The 12604-nt window shown below is 51.3% G+C and overlaps 1 protein-coding gene across 1 annotated transcript in view; it reads left to right on the top strand.

Annotated features, from left to right (window-relative positions):
* Nucleotides 1-12604, top strand: part of LOC107109898 (plexin-A4-like) — a gene marked incomplete at its 5' end in the record, with an annotated part of 57083 nt that overhangs the window by 11311 nt on the left and 33168 nt on the right. Inside the window, one exon of the mRNA XM_015410606.1 lies at nt 3009-3221. Within this exon, the coding sequence (XP_015266092.1) occupies nt 3009-3221 (213 nt within the window). The remainder of the gene's footprint in view (nt 1-3008; nt 3222-12604) is intronic.

The following is a 12604-nucleotide window of genomic DNA, read 5'->3' as shown; positions in this document are numbered from 1 at the left end:
CCTCTTCCTATGTTCTCAGGATGCTGGACTAGATGGACCCCTGGTCTGATCCAGCAGGGCTTTTCTTATGTTTTTAGGACGCTGGACTAGCTGGACCCCTGGTCTGATCCAGCAGGGCTCTTCCTATGTTCTCAGGATGGTGGACTAGATGGACCCCTGGTCTGATCCAGCAGGCCTCTTCCTATGTTCTCAGGATGCTGGACTAGATGGACCCCTGGTCTGATCCAGCAGGGCTTTTCTTATGTTTTTAGGATGCTGGACTAGCTGGACCCCTGGTCTGATCCAGCAGGGCTCTTCCTATGTTCTCAGGATGCTGGACTAGGTGGACCACTGGTCTGATCCAGCATGGCTCTTCCTATGTTCTCAGGATGCTGGACTAGATGGACTACTGGTCTGATCCAGCAGGCCTCTTCCTATGTTCTCAGGATGCTGGACTAGATGGACCCCTGGTCTGATCCAGCAGGGCTTTTCTTATGTTTTTAGGATGCTGGACTAGCTGGACCCCTGGTCTGATCCAGCAGGGCTCTTCCTATGTTCTCAGGATGGTGGACTAGATGGACTACTGGTCTGATCCAGCAGGACTCTTTCTTATGTTCTCAGGATGCTGGACTAGATCGACCTCTGGTCTGATCCAGCAGGCCTCTTCCTGTGTTCTCAGGATGCTGGACTAGATGGACTAGATGGACCCCTGGTCTGATCCAGCAGGGCTCTTTGGAAGCTCTTCCTCCATGGAGTAGAAGCCACCAGCTGCCATCAGGAAGCAGGAGTCTCCCTTCCTCTGAGAGCCAGCCTGCTAAGAAGCATCCCTTCCCCTGGATCAGGGTGAACGTTTTGTCTCCCCTCCATCCCTACAAAAGACGACGGACCCGTTTTAGAAACCCACGTGGCACCTGGGCTTGTTAGCTCCAGTGCTTTTTTACTCTTTTTTTTAACCCACCCTGCTGACTGGCAGGTTGTCGGAATGCTTCCCCCCTCCCCCGCCCAAGAAACCCCAGGCATCGGAGAGGCTTGCAGCTAATGAAACATTAGCATATTATTAACATCATCATGTGTCACTAATTTCAGGTTGATTGAAGCCACTCCGAGTAAATGAGCAGGAGGTTTGTTTAAGGGGGAAGCGGTTGGGTGAGTGGGCAGGTGAAAGGGAGGGGGGACGATCTCTCCTCAATCAGATTAGATTAATTCCGAGTTGCTTCCCCACCCCGCTTTCGGTTGTTCCCCCCGGCCGGTTCCTTTCGATTCCCTTCTGCTGGGGATCCACGTGGAAATTAGGGATAATTTCACGTTCGGGAAATCAGCATCAAACACGACGTGTATCTTAGGCGGCCAACGATGCGTGTTGCCTGTATAAACGCATCGAGCACGCAGCTCGTATGCCCTGTGAGCGCAATGCAAAGGAGTCTAGGAACCTAAAGGGAAAAAACAATCAGATCGATACCCTTGACGAAAGCATGCACACAAAAAGGAGCAGAACGCAGAACGTTTGGTGGAGCAGGGAGCTGGGAAAAGTGCAGCCCGGCGTTTTCCAGTGAAGGGGGGTCCATTGTCTTGCCTCATGTGTGCAGAAAAGATGAATATAAACAGTTTCATCGTTGCAGATGTGTGGCTTTAATGTACTGTGAGAGCTTTCTAGGGTTTCCAACCAGGCCCGTAGGCAGGATTTTGTGGCTTGTGGGGCAAAACTTTTTTTCACTGGGGCTGAAGTTCTCAGTGCAGAAAGAAAAGCCATTGAGCCAACAGAAAGCTGTTACTGGGATAGATCTCTAAATTGCAAGCTGTCAACCACTTTGGATGACAGCTCTCAGCTGCTGCAAGTTAATCACTTCCGCCAGCCTAAGCAACCATTCAGATCACAAGCTAGCAGGTGGGGGGGGGTGATTTCTGTAGTCAAGAAAACTAACACGTAGGCATAAGAACTCTCTTGAAGGAGACCAGTTTCTTGACACAGAGTTCGAAGGGATCCTAGAGGTCACCTACTCCAACCCCCTTGTTCAGTGTGGGAATTAGTCAACTACAGCACCCCCCTCTGCTTAAAGGAGCGCACACCTTTAAAAAGGTTTAAAGTGATTGAAAAAACACTATGGGCCTGTTTCCAACCTCCAGGTGGCAATCTGACACTATTACAGTTGATCTCCAGACTACAGAGATCGGTTCCCCTGGAGAACATGGCTGCTTTGGAGCGTGGACTCTATGGCATTGTACCCCACTGAGGTCCCTGTCCTCCTCAGAGCCCACCCCCAAATCTCCAGGAGTTTCCCAACCTGAACCTGGCAACCCTACCCCCCCACCCTCCACCAGTGGCCAGGAGGGACCTGCCAGCCCTACCTACCTACCAACCCCAGGCGATGGAAGAAGTTCTGGTTCCTGGGTTGGTTAATGGAAGGGGGAATGACAGAAAGCAGAGCAGTACCTGCAGTTGCCAGCCTCCAGGTGGCATCCGAACATCTCCTGCTATCACAATCGATCTATAGACCAATGCTTCCTCTACGCTGTGGAGTCATGTGAGCCAGAATTCTACTTGGTGAGCTCCTGGCATCAAAGTTGTGAGTGAGCGATCTGGCTACTGCATCAGTTAGTTTGCTCTGGAGCCCTCCTCCCTGAGCGAAGGCAAAAAATGTGTGAGCCGGAGGCTAAAAAACTGTGAGCTAGCTCATGCTAACTCAGCTTAGAGGGAACACTGCTCTAGACAACCCCTGTCGGTTCCCCCTGGGGAAAATGCCTGCTCTGGAGGGTGGACTCTATGGCATCAGGCCCAGCTGAGGGCCCTCCCCAAACCCCGCCCTCCCCAAGCTCTACCCCCTAAATCTCCAGATATTTCCCGACCTAGAACTAGCAACGTTCGTGCTTTCTCAGCTTTCCTACAAGGAGCCCATTGAAATTTGACTCTCTCCTTCCTTCCTTCCTTCCTTCCTTCCTTCCTTCCTTCCTTCCCTCCTTCCCTCCTTCCTTCCTTCCTTCCCTCCTTCCTTCCTTCCCTCCCTCCCTCCTTCCTTCCTTCCTTCCCTCAGCTTGCCGTTGAGGTTTTGGGTCAACATGATCAAAAACCCACAGTTTGTCTTCGACATCCACAAGAACAGCATCACGGACGCCTGCCTCTCAGTGGTGGCCCAGACCTTCATGGACTCCTGCTCAACCTCGGAGCACCGTCTGGGCAAAGACTCCCCTTCCAATAAGCTCCTCTACGCCAAGGACATCCCCAGTTACAAGAACTGGGTGGAGAGGTGAGCCCTCGAACCGGGAGGGGGAGACGTTGGTGGCCTCGTCGCATCGCACTAGAATTCCGTGGTGGGATCCACTAGACGTGTCAGTCACTCCGGGGCTAACCTGTGTTCGCCGATGCCCTTTTAGAGGAGATACCCGTTTAAAATTAGCACACGGGCCCGGTCCTGATGGACCACACAGTGCAGAGGCAACAGACAGTCTCGTTTTCTGCCTGCACCTTTTAGAGTGCCAAAACGGCCGAGGGGTGACGGTAGCAGCCCATATCCTTGCTTGGTAGTAGGAAGGGGTTGGCAAACAAATGGAAAATGCTGCTTTGCATGAGGCTCAAATTGAGAGGCAATAGTGGGTGGGCTTCTGGAGTTCTGGCCCCGCTGGTGGACCTCCTGATGGCCCCTGGGTTTTGGCCACTGTGTGACATAGATTGTTGGACTGGGTGGGCCACTGGCCTGATCCAACATGGCGTCTCTTATGTTCTTATAGATGGAACACTCTGTCTGGGGCAGTGATTGGGGGGCTACAGTGGGAGGGCTTCTGGAGTTCTGTCCCTGCCGGTGGACCTCCTGATGGCACCTGGGTTTTGGCTACTGTGTGACACAGATTGTTGGACTGGGTGGGCCACTGGCCTGATCCAACATGGTGTCTCTTATGTTCTTATAGATGGAACACTCTGTCTGGGGCAGTGATGTTCTGTCTTCTTAGTACTTGGGGGGCTACAGTGGGAGGGCTTCTGGAGTTCTGGCCCTGCCGGTGGACCTCCTGATGGCACCTGGTATTTTTGGCCACTGTGTGACACAGAGTGTTGGACTGGATGGGCCATTGGCCTGATCCAACATGGCTTCTCTCTTACGTTCTTATGTCTGGGGCAGTGATGCTCTGTCTTCTTGGTGGTGAGGGGGCAAGAGTGGGAGGGCTTCTGGAGTTCTGGCCCCGCTGGTGGACATCCAATGTGTGACATAGAGTGTTGGATTGGATGGGCCATTGGCCTGATCCAATATGCCTTCTCTTATGTATTTATGTTTGGGGCAGGGATGCTCTGTATTCTTAGTGCTCGGGGTACAACAGTGAGAGGGCTTCTGGAGTTCTGTCCCTGCCAGTGGACCTCCTGATGGCACCTGGTATTTTTGGCCACTGTGTGACACAGAGTGTTGGACTGGATGGGCCGTTGGCATGATCCAACATGACTTCTCTCTTATGTTCTCATGTCTGGGGCAGTGATGCTCTGTCTTCTTGGTGCTTGGGGGGGCAACAGTGGGAGGGCTTATGGAGTCCTGGCCCTGCTGTTGGACGTCCTGATGGCACCTGGGATTTGGCCACCGTGTGACACAGAGTGTTGGACTGGATGGGCCGTTGGCCTGATCCAACAGGGCTTCTCTCTTATGTTCTTATGACTTACGGAATTCACTGACCCAAGATGTGGCAGTGATCCAGGGATGGCTTTAAAAGCGGATGAGGCAAAGGTTAGATCTGCCAGTGATTATTAACCGTTATACCTAAATGGAGCCTCTATCTTCAGAGGCAGTATATCTCCGGATACTTCTCACTAATGGGGGGAGATAGCATGGAGGGCTTCTTCAAGGTCTGCTTATGAGTTTGCCAGAAGCATCCCCCCCCCCCGATTCTTTTTTTCCCTTAAGTGTGTTCCTCCTCCCATCCCCATGTGCGAGTTCACCTGAGTCGTTCAGTTTGGCTTCTTCTTGCACCTGGAGGCTCATTAATTAGAAGGAAGTGCTGAGGCCGGTTTCAGTTCTCGTCCCTCCCGAGGAACGAATGCTGTTCAGCAGAGTGGGGAGAAAAGGAGACGCAGCTGACGCAGACCTTCATGAAAAAAGAAGCCGGTCAGCCAAAGTGGCCTTCAGAGTCACCAGTTCGAATCCCAACTAAGTTTGCTAGCTGGCTTTTTGTATTTACATTCTCTTGTGTTTACATTCTCTCCCCTTCCCTCGAACGCAATGATCTGGCTTCAGTGATCCATGCTATGGTCACCTCGAGGCTAGACTACTGCAATGCTCTCTACATGGGGCTGCCCTTGGGTCAACTCCGGAAGCCGCAGCTGGTGCAAAACGCGGCAGCCAGGCTGTTGATGGGCCTCCCCAGGTGGGAGCACATCCAGCCTGTGCTGAAGTCCTTGCACTGGGTTCCAATAGCGTTCTGGATTCGCTTCAAGGTGCTGGTTTTGACCTTGAAAGCCCTAAATGGTCTGGGGCCTGCCTACCTGAGGGACCGCCTTTCCCCATATGTTCCCCCAAGAGCACTGCGATCGGGAAAGCAAAACCGTCTGGCCCCCAGGTTAGCGGTAACTAGGACCAGGGCGTTCTCCCTGGCAGCGCCAACGCTGTGGAACGAGCTCCCTCATGAGATCAGAGCTCTACGGGACCTCCAGCAGTTCCGTAGAGCCGTTAAAACGGAGCTGTTTCGCCAGGCGTTCCAATAAGAACCGATTACGCCGGTGGTGTCGCACGAGCACTTTATCACAGGATGTATTAGCTGGGATTTTATGGGACTGTATTTTATATTTTGTAATTGTTGGTTTTAACAGAATGTTGGTTTTAAATTGCTTGTAAGCTGCCCAGAGCCGCTTCGGCGGGAGGGCGGGGTAGACATTTAATAAATAAATAAATAAAACCACTGGGAGGGGGAGCTAGGGTTCCCAGGCTTCCTGCTACAGCTGCAAGGCCTCCAGCTATAGCAACAGGAGAATTTTGGGTTTTTTTAAGCATCATCTGTGCTAGGACATCTGTCTCTCTGTGCTGGTTGTACCTGGAAGTGACCATGGGTAGCTCTAGGAGTTGCTAGAAACTCTATGGTTACCATAGAGTTTCTGGCAATCCCTAGAGATTCCCATGGTCACATCCAAGTTGTGCCCAGATGTGATGTAGTTGACGTTGCATGCCTCTTCAACACCCCCGCTCTGCAGCCCAGTCCCCATCTGTCCATGCAGTTAGCTGGGACTAAAGGAATGAGACCACTCAATATCAGTCCTTGGAACTGGTGGGCAGAGCCTTGGGGTTGGCCCGGTGTGATTTATGTATGGGGAGCAGATTACTGCCGCTTGCTGAGCCACTAGAGTCACCGCCAGCTCCCAGGTTGAGCGAAAGGTGCTCAGCACCAGTGTTCCCCCTAAGCTGAGTTAGAGTGAGCTGGCTCATGGTTTTTAGCCTCTGGCTCACACATTTTTGCCTTAGCTCAGGAAGGATGGCTCCAGCGCAAACTGATTTATGCAGCAGCCAAACTGCTTGCTCACAACTTTAATGCCAGTAGCTCATGAAGAAGAAGAAGAAGACTGGATTTATACCCCGCCCTTCACTACCCAAAGGAGTCTCAGAGCGGCTTACAAACACCTTCCTCTTCCCCTCCCCACAACAGACACCCTGGGAGGTAGGTGGGGCTGAGAGAACCAGCTGTATCATCTGAAGCTAGCGATTCTGAAGAAGAAGAAGAGAAGAAGAGATTGGATTTTATCCCGCCCTTCACTACCCAAAGGTGTCTCAGAGCGGCTCACAATCTCCTTTCCCTTCCCCTCCCCACAACAGACACCCTGTGAGGTAAAAGAAGAGGAAGAAGAGATTGGATTTATACCCCGCCCTTCACTACCCGAAGGAGTCTCAGAGCGGCTTACAAACTCCTTTCCCTTCCCCTCCCCACAACAGACACCCTGGGAGGTAGGTGGGGCTGAGAGAGTTCTGACAGAAACGGCTCTTTTTCAAGGACAGCTCTTATCAGAACTATGGCTTGCCCAAGGTCATCCAGCAGCTGCAAGTGGAGGAGTGGGGAATGAAACCCGGTTCTCCCAGATTAGAGTCCGCGCACTTAACCACTACACCAAACTGGCTCTCAGTTTGGGTTAGGAAATTCCTGGATATTTGGCGGTGGAGCCTGGTGGGAGTGGGTTTTGGGGAGGGAAAGGACCTCATTGGAATATAATGCCACATAATCCAGGCCTGTAGCTACAGTCGGGCATCTCGGCACTAGGCCCCCTGTCTTCCTGGCAAGGCTCCACCACTTCCCATCCAGCCCAGGGCGTCACAGCCTTCCCCCCCCCAGATTAATTTAATTAGCCAGTGGCCCCCCAAGACATTTAAATCCCCCCCCCGATTTTAAAAAAATTCTGGCTACGGGCCCACTAAAATCCATACTCTGATTTAGCCCCCCTTTCCTCCAGGGGAACTGATCTCTGTATTCTGGAGACCGTTTGTGATTCCAGAGGTCTCCAGGCCCCTCCTGGAGATTGGCAAGCCTGATTGTCATCCTGATGTCCTTTATCTTCAGAGGTGAGGTGGGTGGTCACAAGGAACAGGACCCCGCCCCCCCAATACAGAATGCACCCTGTACCATTTCTGAATGCTTTTTCACCTCCCGAGACAAGCTTGTAAATTTCACCTGATTTTTAACATCGTTTTCGGAGCCCCCCTCCCCCCCACTGCCTTGATTTGCCGTCCCTCGGATGCACCACGGTTTAATCGGCCGCTGCCCTTTTTCAGAAGTTGCTGCTGCGTTATTAGCCGTTTCAGACGATTTTCAGTTTTGTTTCAGATGTCATCTTTTATTTGATTACGGCATGGTTTCGTAATTGAATTTCGTAATTGTCGTGAGCCACCTCGGTCACCTGTTTCCGGACAGGCAGTACGCAGAGATTCTGAAATGAATCCAGTATGTTCAGTCACCGAATTCTGGCCTCCCTTCCCTCCCGGAATTTTTCATTTAGAAAGCTGGGGGAGGGGGGGGCTTTTGTCAAAACTGTTTCTGAGCTTTCCCTAAATTAGCTTTGATACCTTCTGTTTAGGTGAACATTGATAACCGCTTTGTCCCAGATCGTTCTCTTTATCCGTTACCCGCTCCGGAGACCTACAGTAATCTATCTCAGGAGTCCCCAAGCTTTTTGAACCTGCAGGCACGTTTGGAATTCTGACACAGCACTGGTGGGCACAGCGACAAAATGGCTGCTGCAAAATGGCTGCCACGGGAGGCGGAGCCAGCCAGCCGCAAAACGATTGCCACGGTGGGCTATCCGGGTCAGGAATAACATTTTCTGCATTGGCTGGGAGACTATGAAGTAAATCCAGGGTTGCTACGCAGAGGCAGGCAATGACGAACCACCTCAGTTTCTCTCTGGCCTCAAAAACCCTGCGGAGTCTCTAGAAGTTGGCCGTGACATGGTAACACTTTCCTCCACCACGATCGCTGCAGGAAAGGGGGTGTTTGATCTTTGCCCACCCCTGCAGACGTGGCTAATGCTGTTTGTCTTCGTTTCTGCAAATTCAGCAGTGAACCTCGGGCCGATCTCCCAGCGCTTGCAAGCAGCATGTCTCTCCTCTCTTCCTTGAGAAAAACTTAGGTACGGCATAAAAAAGTAGGGCATAATTAAGCAAGGTAGCTCTGAAGGAGCACCGCGGTTGCTAAGAAACCACCTTTGCCGCAATCGAGGTCTCCGTCCACTCCTAAAAATAATTGTCTGGTCAAATCGGAACCCAGCGGTGGCAGCGCTGAGAAGAATTGCCTTTAATATTGACTGCGGCACAGAAGTCTTTAACCGGCTTCGGTCTCCTCCCACTGACAAATGAGTCTGTCTGAACCCATAAAGGTAACACACAAAGCGCTGTTTACAAGCAGGGGGGAAAAAGCCAATCGGAGAGTTTGTATTGTAACAAACTCAGCCGGGTGTTGCTGCTGTTTGTGCCGCTACTCAGCCTGCAAGGCAGATTGCGGGGATGACCCGTGATCATGAAAACCAAGGACAAGAGAGATCTGGCTGGATCTAAGAAGAATTCGAGAGCCCCGTCTGCAGTAACATGCAAAATGCATCCAATTAAGAAAGGGGTATTGCTTCGAACAGTGTTATCCTGAGAGACAGCTCAAGATGGGTCGCCATGTTAGACTGTCTGTAGCAGTAGAAAAGAGCAAGAAGCTTTGATAGCACCTTAAAGACTAACAAAATATGTGGCAGGGTAGGAGCTTTCATGAGTCACTGCTCACTTCTTCAGGAAGGAGGAGGAGGAGATTGGATTTATACCCCGCCCTTCACTACCTGAAGGAGTCTCAGACTGGCTTACAATCTCCTTTCCCTTCCTCTCCGGACAACAGACACCCCCTGTGAGGTAGGTGGGGCTGAGAGAGCTCTGACAGAAACGGCTCATGAGAGAACGGCTCTGAAAGAACCTGTAACTGACCCAAGGGCACACCAGCAGCTGCATGTGGAGGAGTGGGGAATCAAACCTCGTTCTCCCAGATTAGAGTCCGCGCACTTAACCACTACACTAAACTGGCACCAAACTTTCAAAAGCCCATCCCCTGCCACATATTTTGTTAGTCTTTAAGGTGCTACTGGACTCTTGCTCTTTTCTACTGCTATCCTAAGAACACTTTCCTGGGAGTAAGCCCCAGTGTGTAGACTGGAGAAGGATTCTGAGTAGACCAGCTTAGGATGGCTCGGCAAATGTGCTACATCTCTCAGGGTCAAACGAAATATCTCTCGTGGGCTTTGATGACTAAATACCGGTTGTGAGGGCAGCAGACTTCTCTATCAGCTGTTTCAACAACCTCAGTCGGAAAAAGGTATCCGTAACACAAGTACCTGCTTCCAATGTTCCCTCTAAGCTGTGGAGTCTCGTGAAAGCAAAATGGAGACCATTTTGATTAGGAAAGGAAGAGAGAGAAATCTGATCCATATTGCTCCCCCACACTTGCTTTCCTGTGACCTAACCACAAACCAGGAAATCTGGTCACAGATCCTCAACATCAGTTGTAATTTTGGATCCTCAACATCACCTGAAATTTGGATTCTCAACATTCCCTGTGGTCATCATGGAGTTACAAAAATATACTTTTACCGGTATAAAAATCCAAATGTCTTCAGATAGAGCCCTTCATATGTTTGTTTTTAAGATTCACCTGCCATTCTGCCTCCTAGGTTCAGATTGGTTTATGGCATTTTCCCGTCACAGATCCTCAACATTAGTTGTAATTTTGGATCCTCAACATCACCTGAAATTTGGATTCTCAACATTCCCTGTGGTCATCATGGAGTTACAAAAATATACTTTTACCGGTGTAAAAATCCAAATGTCTTCAGATGGAGCCCTTCATATGTTTGTTTTTAAGATTCACCTGCCATTCTGCCTCCTAGGTTCAGATTGGTTTATGGCATTTTCCCCCTCTAATGCAAAACACTTCTTTCTCCGAAGGGATTAGAATCCAGATCTCACAAATGTCCTTTTTTAAAGAAACGAGCTCTAACTCCAAAAGTAACAGCAGTGAAAGACTGAAACCCAGCACGCAGATAAACTGGTTTTAATCCTGTGAAAATAATGAGATTTCAACCGCTGCATTGTGTGTGTGACGAGGATCAAATGCTGCAAAGTCCAGGGCTGCCTCTTGACACCTGGAAACGCATAACAGAGGTGTGACTGCAGCACATGGATTGAGCGTGTGCACACAGCCACTGTGTAAACCAGCCACTGCGTAAACCAGGGGCTTCCGTGGCAAACAGGAATGTTTCCCCCCCACCAACATTTGCGCATGCGCCGTTGGGCGTTTGTGTGCATCCTGTGGAGACTACCAAAAAAACATCTGGTTTGTGATGGTACATGGACAGGATTCAAGCAGAAACGCGATCAGACGCCCGCCCCTGCCCCGCAGTTTCCAGAAATTAGTGCGCTTTCTGCAGTAGTTTTTCACTCCGCATCTTTGGCGGGAAGCCACGGGTTAGCCACGGGTGCACTACATTTCCCAGATGTTGCGGTGTGATCGCGCACCGAAAATCCGCCTGTCATTCGTGTCTTTAGCGCTGCAACTTCTCCATGTGAACGGGGCCTTTGTTTATTTATCTGATAATTGACACCTCTTGCTCTGAATTATTGCATCAAAATGTCTGTGCTGTTGCAATCTTGAGTATGCTGTTCAGGTGTGTACCTGTAAGCTGCAGACCTACGATGACGCAGCAGCAGCAGCAGAACTGGAAGAAGAAGCAGAAGACAGCCAGTTCCACTGTGGACCTGATAGCAGCCCTCCGGGGGGCCTCCTCCGGCCCCTGGGCCGCATGTTTGACACCCCTGGTTTAAACCTTTAAGCGGCTGTGTTATTGCAGACCCAATCTTGTGACCTAAGTCACTCTCAGCAGGGACAGTGTGTCTTTCACCATCTTTTATTCATGTATCCCTTCACAGTGGGTCTCTCAGACGAGATCAGAGAAGGTGAGATCGAAAGATGCCCTCGCCCCTTGGGTTTCAGCAGAGAACCTCTATATTGGGACCCGTGCGAAGGACGGCAGTTTAGCCGCAGAGTCTTAGGACTGGATCCTTTTCTTCTTCCCCGCATTTGAAGTCCTCTTCAGCGTCAAAGCCCGGGACTCCTGTGGCTTCGGCGGCATTTGATGAGAGCTTTCGGCCCCGGGCAGGAGCAGACGTTCTGCAAGGGGCCATCTCGTTGGCATGCAGCGCTGCGGTGGAGTTTGGAGGAAAGGATCTCCAGCTGACCTTCGGTTTCCTCTCCACGCTGCCAAATCTTCCACACCCGGTTAGGACTCCATCAGCAGGGCTTAATTGCGTTCGTCAGAAGCAATGAAACATCTCCACAGCCACAAGTGGGGGGAGCGAAGGGCGACCCGCGAGGAAGTGCGAGGAGAGAGCCAAACCTGGAAAACAGATGCTGTCAGAGAACCTCTATATTGGGACCCGTGCGAAGGACGGCAGTTTAGCCGCAGAGTCTTAGGACTGGATCCTTTTCTTCTTCCCCGCATTTGAAGTCCTCTTCAGCGTCAAAGCCCGGGACTCCTGTGGCTTCGGCGGCATTTGATGAGAGCTTTCGGCCCCGGGCAGGAGCAGACGTTCTGCAAGGGGCCATCTCGTTGACATGCAGCGCTGCGGTGGAGTTTGGAGGAAAGAATCTCCAGCTGACCTTCGGTTTCCTCTCCATGCTGCCAAATCTTCCACACTGGTTAGGACTCCATCAGCAGGGCTTAACTGCGTTCGTCACAAGCAATAAAACATCTCCATAGCCACAAGTAGGGGGGGAGCGAAGGGCGACCCGCGAGGAAGTGCGAGGAGAGAGCCAAACCTGGAAAACAGATGCTGTCGGGCAATTTTGGGGTTGCCAAAGCTGGTGATCGAAACGCGTGCGGGGCTGGACTGGCTCGCAGGCTCGGTGTACCAAGTCCCGGAAGTCAGGCAGGCCAAGGTCAGGCTTCCAAGAACTAGGCAAGGCGGAGTCATAAGTACATAAGAACAGAAGAGAAGCTAGTGCTGGATCAGGCCAATGGCCCATCCAGTCCAACACACTGGTCACACAGTGGCCAAAAATACCAGGTGCCCTCAGGAGGTCCACCAGTGGGGCCAGGACACTAGAAGCCTCCCCACTGTTGACCCCCCCCAAGCACCAAGAATACAGAGCA

Source organism: Gekko japonicus, unplaced genomic scaffold (assembly GCF_001447785.1).
Source record: "Gekko japonicus isolate JY-2015 unplaced genomic scaffold, Gekko_japonicus_V1.1 scaffold4091, whole genome shotgun sequence".
Lineage (NCBI taxonomy): Eukaryota > Metazoa > Chordata > Lepidosauria > Squamata > Gekkonidae > Gekko > Gekko japonicus.
This window is presented reverse-complemented; position numbering and strand designations above follow the sequence as displayed.